This window comes from Colias croceus, chromosome 26 (assembly GCF_905220415.1).
Source record: "Colias croceus chromosome 26, ilColCroc2.1".
Lineage (NCBI taxonomy): Eukaryota > Metazoa > Arthropoda > Insecta > Lepidoptera > Pieridae > Colias > Colias croceus.
In genome coordinates this window covers 3,439,171-3,454,634 of record NC_059562.1, presented here as the reverse complement: position 1 = coordinate 3,454,634, position 15,464 = coordinate 3,439,171, and the positions used below count along the sequence as shown (strand labels likewise).

Sequence of the window (15,464 nt, the reverse complement as noted above, 5' to 3'; positions counted from 1 at the left end):
AATTACTACACCGAATTTGTACAACTTCCATTTTGCGTCCACGGTGGGCGCAAACTATACCTATAGTGCATAACAATAGAACATATTGCGTCCACATTATTTTTCATTACGTAGCAATGAATTGTTTGTTAAAATATGTAATTTAAAATAGATTGTAAATTTTTGACTAAGACCACAAGTTGATAATTTAAATTTTCATTAAAATTAGCAAATTTTGATGCTATTTTTTCATTTTAAAAGGGGTATTCTTTGAATGAGACTTGATCATCAATTTGATATCCGTCCGTCAGTATGTCCGTCTGCCGGTCTTTCTTTCTGTCAAGACCCTTTTTCTCAGTAACGCGTGGAGGTAAAAAGCTGAAATTTATATTGAATACTCAAATGACAAATCTACGGTCCCTTGAAGCAGTGAAAAAATCAAACTTATAAGCCAAAGAATTCAAAAGATACAGCCGTTTATGCTGCAAATTTTCGCAAATTTCGTCATTCGCAAGGGAATCAAAACCTACAGGGTACTTTACGTGAATACAGACACTTGAAGTTTAGTACGAAGCAACGTCTTATAGCACAAATAAGGGAAACATTGAAAAAATAATCATTTACAGTTAAAACATACGAAAAAAAACAGGTTAATACGGAAGCCTCGATGTGCAAGTCCCACTCGCATTTGGCCGGTTTTTATTAAATAGCTATATTCGTAAATAAATAATTCATTAAAATCTAATTTTTATTTGCATTTATCTGATAAAATATCACCCAATACACTCTTAATTCCTTTTCTAAGCTGGTGGACGCGAACTGGTCCACGGGTGGACGCAAACTGGAATTTTTGGACGCGAACTGGGTAAAACGCCTAATTCTGCTATTTGTCTAGATAAATAAAAACCACATGATATTTCCAACACAATCGAAAGTAAATCTTAAAATAGACTATGTAATGAACACGTTACATAAATTTTGCGTTGAAATTTGTTCTGGAACATTTTTATTTTCTCCTTCAAACTTTCCAACTGCACTAAGTGGACGCGAACAGGCGCAATTACCCTATGTGGTTTATTTTGAAAACTGATTATCTACGCACGCGCGAAGTCGCGAGCACGGCTAGTATTGATATTACCTATGTCTGTGAGCTGTTTATTGTAGGTGCAGAGGGCGTCTATAATCTAGACACAATGGTATTGATCGCATCAGGGTTACCTATCTAATAAACCTATGTAGGTACTAGCCACTAGGACCTAGGTATTATAGGTATTTTATTTTGTTGCTTTTAATAATACATTAAACACATTAAATCCGTCGCTAAGTTAAAAGTAATAAAGTATAGGTAATATACGGAACTAGTAGTGTTTCGCGGTTTCATCCGCGTGGCTCCATTCCTGTTGGTCTATACTTATAGCGTATTGAAATACCTAGGTATATAGCCTATAGCCTTCCACGATACTTGGGCTACAGCCTACACTGTACACAGCTAGTAGCTGTTGTTTGGTACCTATGCGATTCTCGTACTAATATCGTATGAAATACAAATAAACATCAAAATTATTTTATAAATATAACTAATAGATACGCAACAAATAATTATTTACACTGTGCAATAAATGCGCCACAGAACATATAGGTAGTGAAATGCGCTATAAAAAACCACGAAAAAAAACTCAGTAGATTCGATAACCAATTAACCACCAGCCTACTTAATATTTTTTAATCTATAATATAAAAATGAATCCCAAAATGTGTTGGTAAGCGCATAACTTTAGAACAGCTGAACCGATTTCTTTAATTCTTTTTTTATTATATTCCTTGAAGTACGAGGATGGTTCTTATGTAGAGAAAACGTGAATATATACCACGGGCGAAGCCGGGGCGGACCGCTAGTTCATGATAAAAATAGATTGTAGTGGAGTGTAGCGCACTAAAAAACAATTTTGACTAAAGTATTGCATTAACATAATATATTATTTCATTCACATTTTTCTTATTGAATATATCAAAAATAATTTAAACCTACCTACGAAACTTTACATTGGGTTACAGAAACTATTACCGCACATCTATTCTTGCATATAAATTAATTGTTTAAAAACTTTGATAGCGTGTTTTAAACGCAAATTATTTGTACTATTGTGATTCCTTAGCTTGATATGAATTTTTACTAAATTTCAACAAAAAATATTCATGTTACATAATGTTATTCGGAACAAAAATTTAATGAAAGCGATTGAATGGTAATACGAATACCTAACTAGGTGTTTAAAATTAAAACACATAAATAGAAAATAATAATACTTTATTAGAAATAATAAATTAATAAATCGACAGTCTCTTAAATAATCATTAATCAGTCAATTTTGAACTCCATGGCACAACATTACAGATCAAATTCACTTTTCACTTTCTTTCTTCTCCTGATCCTGGACCTGACCTGCGTCATCTTTGATTTCCTTCCTCACTGGTCCTGTTTGTGTGATTGGAACATTCCTCTCACCCTTCTGTGTTTCAGATTTCTTTGGCGCCAAAACTGATAACACTCCATCTGAAGAAAGGCGGGACTCTATCGCGTCTGCGTTGATTTCCTGGGGCAGTTTAAATCGTCTCACAAATTGCCTTGACACGAAGCCATGTTCATCTTGCTTTTCTTCATGTTTGCCCTCAACAACGATGAATCCATCTGCAGTTTTAACTGTAATTTCATCTGGTGCGAAGTGCTGGACGTCAATGTTGATAGACCACTTGTCTTTATCGACCTTGATAGATGAACTAGAGTCGCGTGGCCACCAGAATTTGTTGTACCGTGGAATTATTGGGCTCGTAGCGGTGAATAGATCATCTGGGGACAGCGTGAGGCCGAAGTTTTGTTCCAGAAGACGGCGGGGCCATCTGGGCACGTCGTAGTCGAAGAAGTAAGGAGAGAGTGACATTTTGTATTCGCTCTGACTCTTAGCGCGTTCGATTTCAGTATGAAGGAATGAGCTGCGATCCTCTTTATATATTCCTTGTGACGTATATCTACGTTTGCACTACGTAGCCACGGAGACTCGAAAGTTCTCGCTGCAAATAGACTTGCAAACCAAAGTTCCATGTCAATGATTCATTTGTATCGTTACACATCTGACTGATAATAGAACAGTAAACAAACATAAATACGTCTCAGTGACATGTATTTTTAGTTTACGACACACGTTACTATAATTATATAACCGATTCATTAGCGAACGTATAAGAATTACTAACATGCAACAATTATCACGGTTATTTTGGTCCTTCGCCCACTTAACAGTCATTATTTATTTTTAAACACCTATTTTTGTGTTGTTATTTTTTATCTTTGGGTTTTTTTTCGATTGTAACGTCCTGTAAGAATGGTTCTGAACATTGCTTCTCTTCTGTTGTTTGGGTTATTGGTATGACAGTTTCACAAGGGTATGTCGTTTCACAAGTTTGTCTCGGTGCTGTGATTGTGAGACAGCCATCATGAGACAGTTCAGATCTTACACGTTGAGGGTCACAGCCATCAGGCAGTTTAAACTTCCGAAAAAACTTTCTGATAACAAAACCATCTCTAGTTTGCCTCTCCTGTTTTCCTTCAATAATTACATACTCTGGTCGTACTTTCACTCGAATTTCATCTTTATTGAATTGGTGTACATCTAAAAATAGTTGAAATTTATCTTTACCTATTTTTATGGTTGGTCTAACATTTCTAAATTGGTTCATCCATGAATAAAGTTGTGGTCGGGAGTTTAATAACCGCAGTGGTCTTAAAATCATATCGTAACTCGTAAGTTAGGAATTATCTAATAATTCCATAGTTGAGATTGTATTTTTATGAAAAGGTATCTATTTGGTCATGATTGTTTGTTACATATAACCATTCAATTTGACAGGACATTGGTTTCAGAATGACGCATGTGTGTCTTTTGACTTTTTTTAATATAGACAGTAACCATATCTATGGACTATGGTAACCACAGAGAACAACTTCGAAAAAAAGGTTGTTTTTTAATAATTGAGGATGTCTTTTAACTGCCTGAGCAAAACATTTCAGTAGATAACAGGATATAGAAAAGGAAAAGTATCGTCACGTATCGTTTTATGTAGGTAATTACATTTCATTTTTTTTTTTTTGTTAAAGGCGGATATAAAATGAAATTTTAATTGAAAGTTTGTCACCAAAAAAAGCAATTTCAAATTACCTGTGACCACACCAGTGACCATCCTATGACAAACGGACAACTAAAACGAATCTAAATTACTATTTTGTACATGTTTAGGATAACATTTATCCTAAATTGATAGTATAATATGAACTACCTACGTAAAATATATAGGTTCAAAAACATAACAGTCACAATATGTGAGGTCAAACGACACCTATTAGCCCGCTAGGTGGATTGTCTCTAGAGAGTTTACATTCTTATATAAATACGTCTGAGTAATTACAGTAAAAACATTACCAGGCTGATAATGAGATTATTTGAAGGACATACTTATAGGTTATTGACATGTTCCCATTCACCTGAATGAATAAAGTTCAGTATGAGTAAAAAAATCACAAATCACGAATAGAATCTAAGTTTAGATTCTAAAACCTCGTGATTTTTTTTTATTAATGTTAGTCAGTCAGGGCAGTTTTGTATTGAATCTGTTGCTAAGAAGATTTTTCAATTTCGGTTTTCTAGTATTCTTGGCAAAGAGATGACTCATTTCTAATACTTTATAATTAATGTAACGTAAATTTCACTCTGTATTCAAACGAGTTCTAAGATTAAGATATATAGGTATAAGATGATTTGCTAATTTCCACACGCCTTATTATGCCACACGCCTTAATAAAATACTAGACTCGTATGATGCAATTAAACATACAGCAATGAAGATTATTTAAATTTTAATAGATTAATCCCCAAATGTATTGCTTAGCGTAAAACTCAAATTTAAAATAGGAAGTTCTTAAGGGAACTAGCCACTAGGTAGCTTTTGGAGTCTTGTTATTTAGAATTCTATGCTTTTGATATACAAAAACAAATCAAATCTTTCCTGTATGGAATTATATAAAGTCTTATAAATAAATATACTTTATTTTTACGCCTGTGTCTTAGGATTTAGAAAAATAACTATGTTATTTTGGATTCATAATAATCCTTATGATTCAGATTATCTAATGACCGGTTTAAAATAAAATCAAGCAAAAAGCTAATATTTTTAAAACTTTTTTACTATCAACTTTTTTATTGGTGTGACTTTTTAAAATGATTGTGTTATTATTTAAGATTTAATCTTTTTATTGTAAGACATTGTTAACAAACTTTTTAGCAGAAATAGATCACAAACAAACATTGTAGTCATTTATTGTAAAGGATAACATGGATAGCATGTTATCATGTAACTAGTTGAAGAACTAGTTACATGTTAAAGAAAAAGTCAGTCCCGTTTTGGCAAATTTTATAAATATGTGTATATATTAAATGGAAAATATCCAACATAATTAAAGAAATCTCTAATTAGGCCAATATATAAAAATGGTAGTCATTTAGAATATTCTAATTATAGACCGATTGCCATCTTGTGCGTAATTAATAAAATTGTAGAAAAAATTATTATTGAACAAATAAGTTCTTTTTTGGAAAGTAATTATATATTATCTCAAGCACAGCATGGTTTCCGGAAGGGTCGTAGTACTGCGACGGCTTTAACTGACTTTTCAGATTATGTGAACACAGGTCTTGGTGGTGGGCAGCGGGTCCTGGCACTGTTTATAGACTATAAAAAAGCATTCGACACGCTGGGCCACGAGCAGCTTTTACAGGCTATGGACGAATGTGGGGTAAGGGGACCGATTAACCAATGGTTCCGAGAATATTTGGCGAATAGACCTTTACGCACCGTCATCAGTGGAACGACTGGAACCGAGATACCTGTGGAGTTAGGAGTCCCGACCGGTTCCGTTTTCGGCCCGGTTGGTTATATTATGCACGTGAACAGCGTGTCGAATGTGGTCCAGAACTGTAGGGTTTGTATGTATGCAGATGACATGTGCCTGCTGCTCGCCGGCAACGACACAGCAGTCATGGTGGACAAGGTACAGAGGGATTTCGAGAACGTGTGTAAGTGGGCACATGACAATGGCCTAATCCTCAATATACAAAAAACCAAATGTTTATATATTTATTCACTACACAATAAAAATGCTAAAAACTCGAATTTTCAAATTAATTTAATAGGCCACACATATGATTGTTTTCATAATAATAAAACTAACTGTAAATGTAGTAAATTGGATGTCGTTGACAATATTAAATATTTGGGGTCGATAATTGATAAACACTTTAATTGGAAATTACATATAAATTATGTGTGTAATCGTTTGAGATCAGTCTTGGGACAGTTTTACTACCTAAGTCGGATATTAAATAAACATACTCTGTACGTTGCTTACTATGCACTTGCTGACTCAATAATAAGTTATGGACTGAGTTGTAGAGTTGTAGATCAAATTAAGAACTTACAAATAAGATTAATTAAGTACTTAGTTCATAAGAAAGTTCGAAAAAAGTTTAAAAATAATTATGACAAATTATTTACATATTGTAACATCCTACCTGTAAATTATAAGGCTATATATTTAAATGCCATAGATACATATTATAGTAATGATTTTAAAATTGTAAAACAGTATAAATTCAATACAAGAGCGTCAAAAGTGAAAAAATTTTGTGTACCACCAGTAAAAAATTGTTATGAACAGCGATCTAGAAAATATTATACTATACCAAAAATTTGTAACATGTATCCGATTTTACTAGATGATAATAAATTAAAGATAGGCTCTGTAAAGACTAAATTAAAAAAATACATTTTGTCAAATATCTAGTACTAGCTTTCCGCCCGCGGCTTCGCCCGCGTTGGCTGAAACCTAGTAGAATATAGATTCTAATATATTGTACTAAAGCCTTCCTCTTGAATCACTCTAACTATTGAAGAGAGACTGCACCGAGGTCCGTTGCTTGGTTTTGTAGACTTAGGCATACAGAGAACGTGACTTTGTTTTATACTATGTAGACTTTGTTTTATACTATGTAGACTTTGTTTTATACTTTGTAGACTTTGTTTTATACTATGTAATATGTATGTATTTAAAGCGGTTTGTAATATTAGTAATAGGAGCGCATCGCCAACAAACTGCTCTACAGTTTGGCGAAAATTTGTAAAAGCAAAGATTTTTATATATCAATAAATAAATTAAAAAAAAAAAAAAGTTAGAAATTGTGTGGCTGTTATAATTGAAATAAAATTATCATATCTAAATTTTATTTCTTAGTGGGGTAGGCCAAAAGTCTTAAGATTAAAAAAATAAAACAAACAAATAATTATGTACAAATTCATATTTATTAAATAAAACGTACAAATAAAATAAAGCTATCAGTCTCACATAATCGAATTAAAAACTAATTGAGTTTACTTTTCCTTGATTTCTTGTTGATTCGCATCCTTGATTTCCTTTTTCACAGGTCCAGTGTGTTGGATGGGGACGGATCTTTCGTTCTTGGAGATAGTTGGCTGACGAGGAGCAGTCACAGTCAGAACACCGTCAGAAGATAAGCGGGATTCAACAGCATCCGCCTTGCAGCCATCAGGCAAAGCATATCTCCTCACAAACTGCCTGGAAATGTATCCATGTTCATCTTTCTTCTCCTCATGTTTGCCTTCAACTATGATGTAGCCGTCGGTGGTCTTTACGGAAATTTCTTCAGGGGAGAAATGCTGAACGTCAAGGTTCACTTGGAATTTGTCCTTGTCCGCTTTAATGCTAGATCCGACGTCCCTTGCTGCTGCGGCCAGCTGTCTCCAAGGACGGAAGTAGTCTCTCGATACCAATGGAGCGGCGACGGCGGTTAACATATCGTCAGGAGTCAGCGCCAAACCAAAGTCCTGATCAAGAAGACGGCTTGGACGGTACGGCCAGTCAGCGAATACGTATGGAACTAGAGACATAGTTTAAAAATCGATTTTACAAATACAATTGAATAAAAACACTGAAAATCGCAGTTAAAACTTCGAGCGCAGTGAACTTCGCACTTCGATTTCGATCGCTTGTTTGAATTTACTTGATTTGCCGCGCTCGCCCGCCGCTTATATACTATTCAACGCCATCTAGCGTTGAGTAGAAAATTCGAGAAATTTCTTCCGGCGGAATATGTTTGTCTCTTTCGCACACAGTAGGTCAGGGAAGCCCGCGGCTGGTCGATGACACATAATGTGACGCGTAGCAACAACGCGAAATTTCTTGAATTCGAGACGGTGGGCGGTGGCGTTTTATTTGTAAACAATGTATGTTAATTAGTACTGTTTTTTTTTAGTTTATTTATTATTACTAACGGTTTATTTATTTAAAATAATTTAGGGAATGATTTGTAAAACAAACTCTATATCGTTAAAAAATTACCTAACTATTATTTAATTAAACTTTATACGAACGTGTTTATTGATAATTCTATCAAAAAATATTGAATGCTGCAAAATATTATGTTACTAAACATCTGTATTGATAAATTTATCTTTTATAAGCCATATTATACACTATTTATGATTCATATTGTATTTACATTTAAATAGGGATAACGGGATAACCTAAGGGGATAATTATATAAAATGGTATTTATTGCTTTGACTTATGTCCTTCTTGTCTATGTGAATAATGGAGTTTTTAGTAAATTTATTTTTATATGCCTGTATCAGTCTGCAAAGTTATCAAGGACTTCCAGATCGTTCACCCTCCTGTTATATCAGCATTCAGCAATGACGGACAAATGTACATTTGTGTAGTAAATTTTTATGATTGTTTTTTATGGTTTGCTTATTGCCAAGTACATGCTAATTTATATAAAAAGTATTACAGTACATTATACACATAGAGGCAATTTTAAAAATTATTTAATATACAGGATATTTTTAAAAGTAAATTTAGGAATTTAAGGTGTTATGATAGCCAAAAACTACGGAGTAAAAATGTTTTAATAAGACAGCAACTCTGAATTGACTATAAATACCTCGTTACATGTGAAAGTTCAGTGTTTGACTCAAGCACGCAAAAACTACTGAACAGATTTTGATAAAACTTCGTTTTTTTTAAACATTGATTGCTTAGTAATTCTGCCCTACAAATTACAATACATACAATAGAAAAGTATGGCTAGAAATAAGAAAGATCGTAACTATGTGCATTATTCAGGTACTTATGTACTCTGTCATTTAATTTAAACATGTAGGTATGGTGTTATTTTTGGGAATATTGAAGTTTTATTCTAGATGAAAAAGGAAAAAGCGTAATTAGATTGTTTACCTACATGTGTTATTAGCATGTACATAGCATATACAATATTACATTACAATAAATTATATGCACTTATATCCAAATATTATTGATATTTTATTAGGTATAAACTAGTTGTAGTCCTATATCTTTCATACGATCTGTTTGCGGTAAGGTGAGAGTATAAAATTTCATGAGAAAGGAATCGATGTAAGTTTTATTAGGTATAAACTAGTTACTAGACGTAAGACGTTAGTTACGGGTTAGTACACATTATAATTATATTATAGCCTTTTTCTATTTTGTTTTCTTATATGTTTATGTCCTACTCATTGCAAATATGAATTGCCCCCACTACTATAATAAATTAGTTAGGTACGTCTACCAGTGGTCGGCAGGTTATTATATTATAAAGAGGAAAACTTTTTTGTTTGTTTGATTGTAATGAATAGGCTCATAAACTACTGGACCGATTTTAAAAATTCTTTCACCATTCGAAAGCTACATTATCCACGAGTATAGGATAGGTTTTATTTTATCCCATAAATTCCACGGGAACGGGAACTATGCGAGTTTTTCTTTGAACCGCGGGCGGAGCCGCCGGCGGAGCCGCCGGCGGAAAGCAGCTAGTTTGTAATAAACTGAAATTTGAAAAACTTTGTAGTCTGTACCATTCGTCATATGTGTAACCTGTGGGTATAATCTATATAAAATTTATTAATTTTACTTTAAAAACAATAAAAGCATTGGAAATACATTTTGTATTCGTTTCATTTCTGTGTAAAGAATAATGTTTTTATGCAATTAACAGTGTCCACTTTTCCAGAATGTTGTTGCTGTTAATTAAAGTTAATTAGTATCGAGACACAATTAAATTTTAATTGCCAATCTTTTATTTATATACTTAAGCTACCTATATTTCTTATAAATAAGATTATTGCTTGTGGTATCTAAAATGCTATGTACAATTTTTATGTACCTAATGTTAAATTGGTAAATAGAGGGGTACGGGATCACTGCCTAATTTCATTGGCGTTTTTCACATAAAGTCATAGAATGAATTTTATGATTTAAATTATATCAACATCGGTTCAGTAGGTAGTTAAAATTAATATTGAGAAAATTTGTGTCATTTTTTATATACCTAGATACTAGGGATGCGCCGAATACCGAATACATATTCGGTATTCGGCATATTCGGCAACTTTTTCACTATTCGTATTCGGCCGAATTATTCGGTTTAGGTGCCGAATATATTCGGTATGAGTGTTTCTACTTTCTTGGCTATAGAACTAAATAAATAACTTCATATTATGAATGATTTATGTCATACTAAACTGCACAAGTCAAAGAAATCCTATGAAGAATGTGTTGAACCTAAGGTATCTACACTAATATTATAAAGAGGAAAACTTTGTTTGTTTGATTGTATAATATAATAAACTACTGGACCGATTTAAAAAATTCTTTTACCATTCGAAAGCTACATTATCCACGAGTAATATAGGATAGGTTTTATCCCGGAAATTCCACGAGAACGGGAACTATGCGAGTTTTTCTTTGAAACCGCGGGCGGAGCCGCCGGCGGAAAGCTAGTATAAAATAAAACAATCATTACATTTCAAATCAACGTTTATTTTGTAAATTTACATCAACATAATTTAATCATGTTTATTATTAGCACTTAGTTAGTATTTAATATTTATTATACTTTAAATCCTGAAGTCTGAAGTAATGCTTTTAGTCCCAATAGAATATGACACACGAAAAATAACATAATCACACAAATTACACTTAACTTTTGTTTTGTCATCTTGCATTTCATCAAAAAAGTCCCAAGCTCGCGATCTTTTACGTCCGCTCATGTTGCAAACACTAACTTAAAGTAAAAATATAAAACTTTTAAACAATATAAAAATTTTAATATTTTTTGTTTTAATTTGTAACGTATTCGTGCGATGTTTCAACACAACTGAGACGGCACGGAGTGCGCGGGCGATATACGCGAGTGGCAGACGGTGAGGTAAGGCTCGCTCGCCACCGAGCCAGCAGCTACTTGCGACCCGTTAGAATCCGTTTACGCATCAAAACACATCAAAACATTGAACCGAATAATTCGGCCGAATATTCGGTTCGGTAAGGTTTTAACCGAATAGTATTCGGTATTCGGTTATTCGGTGAAACCACTATTCGGCGCATCTCTACTAGATACCTACTATTACTTCTTAACTAATCAGTATCTCATTATGATAGGTCACAAGGTTATACCACAGATACTAATAAAAATCAAATAAAAAATAACGCATATTGTCATCAATTGTAGTTTATTTTAAAATTATTAAAATATAAATAAATTATACATTTAATAATAAAAATAACAATAGCAGGTATTTTTTTAAAATTAGCTGTCACTTTCGTTGCCTTTCTAGAAAAATGTATTCCGATTATCTAAAAACGTGCGATAGCATTTCACAAACAAAATACTTGAAAATAAAAAGGTACGTGCGTAAATCCCTATTAAAATGTTTACATTAGATTACAATGGCGTTAACGCTGACCTTTCTCAACAATATTACAATGTAGAATCTAGAAAGTACTCGAAGGATCGCGATAAAATCGTTCGACCCAGACACATCTACAGCGTTCCAGACTTTCGGTCAGTGACGTATCCTTGAATAGACGCAGGGCTGCGCAACACTCGGTCTGAAATTGTAAAATATTTTTTTGAAATATGTAGTTGAATTCAAGTTGAGAGAAAAAGTTTAATAACATAGACAAGTGATAACTGCGTTAAAAACAACCGACTTCAAACTTGCACTTGCAACATTTACAAATACCTACAGACAAAAACGCTCATAAAATAAAAACTACTGGGTCTATCCGAATAAAATTTTTATGGGACCAATTCGACACCATCCCGCATCGAACAAAAAAAAGAATCATGTAAATCGGTTCAGAAACCTTGGAGTAATCGGTGTACATACATAAAAAAAAACATACCGGCCGAATTGATAACCTCCTCCTTTTTTTGAAGTCGGTTAATAAACGAAATATAATATTATTCGTAATAGCAAAAGTGAGTGTTATTTTATACTTAACTAAATAAGAAATTTTGTTTCCTAGAGTTGCTGGAGAAAAATGAGCATTTCGTTTAGGTACATCATTTATACGTTTTTAATATTTTTTTTATATTAATATAATAATTTCTCTAATATTAAATAGAATAATGTCTCAGTGTTATGATTTTGTGCAATAGATTATATTTCTTCAAACCAGCTATAAAATAAGGATAAATATAAGCCCACTATTTTATTTGCTATAAAATCGTTATCCTTTTAGCTATAATAATCTATTCCTATATAATGTAAAATATTACAGGAATATGCGTTAAGAATTTAATTTTCATCGTTTTTTAGATTCGACTATTTCAGTGGAAAGTTACATATTGGTCTTTAGTTAAAGTGCTATACATTTAAGCAATAAATAAATTCATTAGATAATTAATCAAAATCGTAAATAAGTTTAGAAAATGTTTGAATTCGAATTTCAACACTATGAATAAAAAGTGTAAGAAAAATGTAGAAAAGGTGTACAATCTCTGATATGTACAAATGTTGAATCATACTAGAATCTTCTACTCGACGCTAGATGTCGCTTTTCCATATAAATATTGGCAATTGAGCGGCAACTGTTCAGTTTAAGTTTGAATTTCGAACTGCTAATTGTTCAGTGCGATCACAGCGATTTGCGACATTCAAAATGTCTCTTCTACCATACCTTTTCGACGACTGGGGTTATAACCGTCCTCGTCGGTTGATGGACCAGCACTTCGGCTTGGGCTTGACTCCTAACGACCTTCTATCTGTTGCTGCTGGACCGCTCATCAGCAGAGAATATTACCGCCCATGGCGTCACCTGGCAGCCGCTGCGAGAGACGTCGGTTCGACCATCAAAGCGGACTCGGACAAGTTCCAAATTAACCTGGACGTGCAGCACTTCGCGCCAGAAGAAATCTCTGTCAAAACTGCTGATGGCTACATCATAATTGAAGGAAAACATGAGGAGAAGAAGGATGAGCATGGTTTCATTTCTCGTCAATTCGTGAGGAGGTACGCGTTACCTGAAGGCACGCAGCCCGAGACCGTGGAATCGAGGTTGTCTTCAGACGGCGTGTTAACGATCACAGCTCCAAGGAATGTTCCAGAAGCCATTAAAGGAGAGAGGAAAGTACCAATAGCCCAAACTGGACCGGTACGGAAGGAAATAAAAGACCAAAGCGAAGGCACCAATGAAAAACCACAGTGAATTTAGTTTATAAGGTTCGTTTAAGTATTGTTTAAGACTGAATTAAATACAATTTTAAGTTCCTAATGTATGGTTTCATTTAAAAGCCCTTTGCTCCTGAATTGGCTTTAAAAAAACTGAAAATGGTATACCTAGGTATGGTATTTTCTAGAAGCTTTATTTGTTTTTTTTTTCTTCCTATCTACCTATCTACATTCAAGAGTCAAGTAATCTTAAATTCAATAATTGTTTTATTGATATGATGTGTCTATAATAATAATTAATGACAACGATAAATGTAAACATACCTAACAATTCTTAATACTTCGTTTGAAATGATATATTGTTATGATTTTTATATATATAGGCTGGTTGGGTTAATAAAAGGACCTAAATATGTGCATTTAGTTAATAATAAGACTAAAAATGTACCTATATGTATGTAAATTCAAACTGGATAACGGCAAATGAAATAAACAGTCCACTTATATCGTACAATATTACAAAATGCAGATTTCAGAGAAGGGTAAGTAAATAAAACACGCTCATATACGAATCACTTTATTTAGCTACAACAAAACGACAGAATCCCCATGGGGCTGAGTGGGTAAATAATATATGTAATAGTGTACATAAAAAACAATTTATTTATTAGAAGCTCAGTTACGCATATCACTACAGTGCTCTGTATCCACAATGAATTAATAATATCGGTTTGGAATAAAATATAGAGTTCAAATATGTACAAAATAAATCATTATAAAAGTGACCATTCTTGACCATTTAAAAAAAAAATAAGATTCCCGCCAAATGATTTGACAAATGACATTGACGTACGTATTTTTTTATTACAAAATTAAAAGGGATGTTAAAGGAAGAGTTTACTATCCCAAACCGATATTAAATTGTCTACAATACATTAAAAATATATTGAACTATACATTGAACTACTAGTCGCAGTTAACATTTATGTCTAACACACAACAAGTTTAAAGATTAAGAAACAAATTGGGCCAAAGACATCTTCATTCCATTAAAAAAGTATTATAAGTATAAATAAAAGTTAACTCCTTTAATACACAATAGACGAATTTATATGCCAATCGAATATCATAAAAGAAAGGTTATATATTGTATAATTCAAAAGGAAATTGTATCATACATTATTATTAATTCATACGATTAAAATAATGAATACCTGATGAGAAGCCCTATACTACCTATTTAATGAATTATAATGTTGTTTTTATAGGCGAAATGGTCAAATATTTTTTTGTTATGTAGGTAGTGCGTTTGTACGTATTTATTCTGTCATAATATAATTGACAATATTTGATAGAGTATATTTTTTAAATCACTGCACGGGACGTGCAATATTGTTCTTTGCATTATATACAACATGAATTGTGAACATTATTTGAATTTAAATTTCAATGGATTTGATTTTATGCACTTTAGATTAATTAATCTTCACTGTAGTTGTAAACAATGAACTTATCATGAATTTTTCAATAATACAATAGTTTTAATAGGTATTCACTGCAATTGTAAACAACTGTTTGTGTATGCGATTTTTAATTAAAGTATATATTTTTTAATTTTAAATATTTTTGCGAGTTACATCTCAATTCTGTCTTAACATAGTGGTGATGAAATAACCTACGAATAAAATTTTGTTCGTAGCATAAAAGCCCCGTAAGTATTAACTTGGTTATAGAAAATCAAGTAAGAAATTTTATGTCAACTATCAAAATTGCTAATCGTGACTATATTTCGCGGCATAGGTATATTTGTGTGATTTTTGCTTTGAATAAAAATGTTTAATTTATTGTATTTTAAAATATATAACAATAATAATGATCCATGATTA

At 32.7% G+C, this 15,464-nt stretch overlaps 3 protein-coding genes across 3 annotated transcripts; 1 reads left to right on the top strand and 2 right to left on the bottom strand.

Annotated features, from left to right (window-relative positions):
• Nucleotides 1-2,270: 2,270 nt before the first annotated feature.
• LOC123703533 (protein lethal(2)essential for life-like) lies at nucleotides 2,271-3,242 on the bottom strand. The gene has a single exon (XM_045651582.1). It carries the CDS (start codon nucleotides 2,916-2,918, stop codon nucleotides 2,382-2,384), a length of 537 nt encoding a protein of 178 aa, XP_045507538.1. The 5' UTR covers nucleotides 2,919-3,242; the 3' UTR covers nucleotides 2,271-2,381.
• A 4,122-nt stretch (nucleotides 3,243-7,364) lies between these two features.
• Nucleotides 7,365-8,099, bottom strand: LOC123703541 (protein lethal(2)essential for life-like). Its single transcript, XM_045651595.1, has one exon. It carries the CDS (start codon nucleotides 7,990-7,992, stop codon nucleotides 7,456-7,458), a length of 537 nt encoding a protein of 178 aa, XP_045507551.1. The 5' UTR covers nucleotides 7,993-8,099; the 3' UTR covers nucleotides 7,365-7,455.
• Nucleotides 8,100-12,995: 4,896 nt separating this feature from the next.
• On the top strand, nucleotides 12,996-13,681 carry LOC123703518 (protein lethal(2)essential for life-like). Its single transcript, XM_045651558.1, has one exon. It carries the CDS (start codon nucleotides 13,070-13,072, stop codon nucleotides 13,613-13,615), a length of 546 nt encoding a protein of 181 aa, XP_045507514.1. The 5' UTR covers nucleotides 12,996-13,069; the 3' UTR covers nucleotides 13,616-13,681.
• The last annotated feature ends 1,783 nt before the right edge of the window (nucleotides 13,682-15,464 follow it).

Excerpts from the sequence above, each read along its gene's own strand:
- LOC123703533 (XM_045651582.1), bottom strand. The coding sequence starts at position 2,918 with ATGTCACTCTCTCCTTACTTCTTCGACTACGACGTGCCCAGATGGCCC.
- LOC123703541 (XM_045651595.1), bottom strand. The coding sequence starts at position 7,992 with ATGTCTCTAGTTCCATACGTATTCGCTGACTGGCCGTACCGTCCAAGC.
- LOC123703518 (XM_045651558.1), top strand. The coding sequence starts at position 13,070 with ATGTCTCTTCTACCATACCTTTTCGACGACTGGGGTTATAACCGTCCT.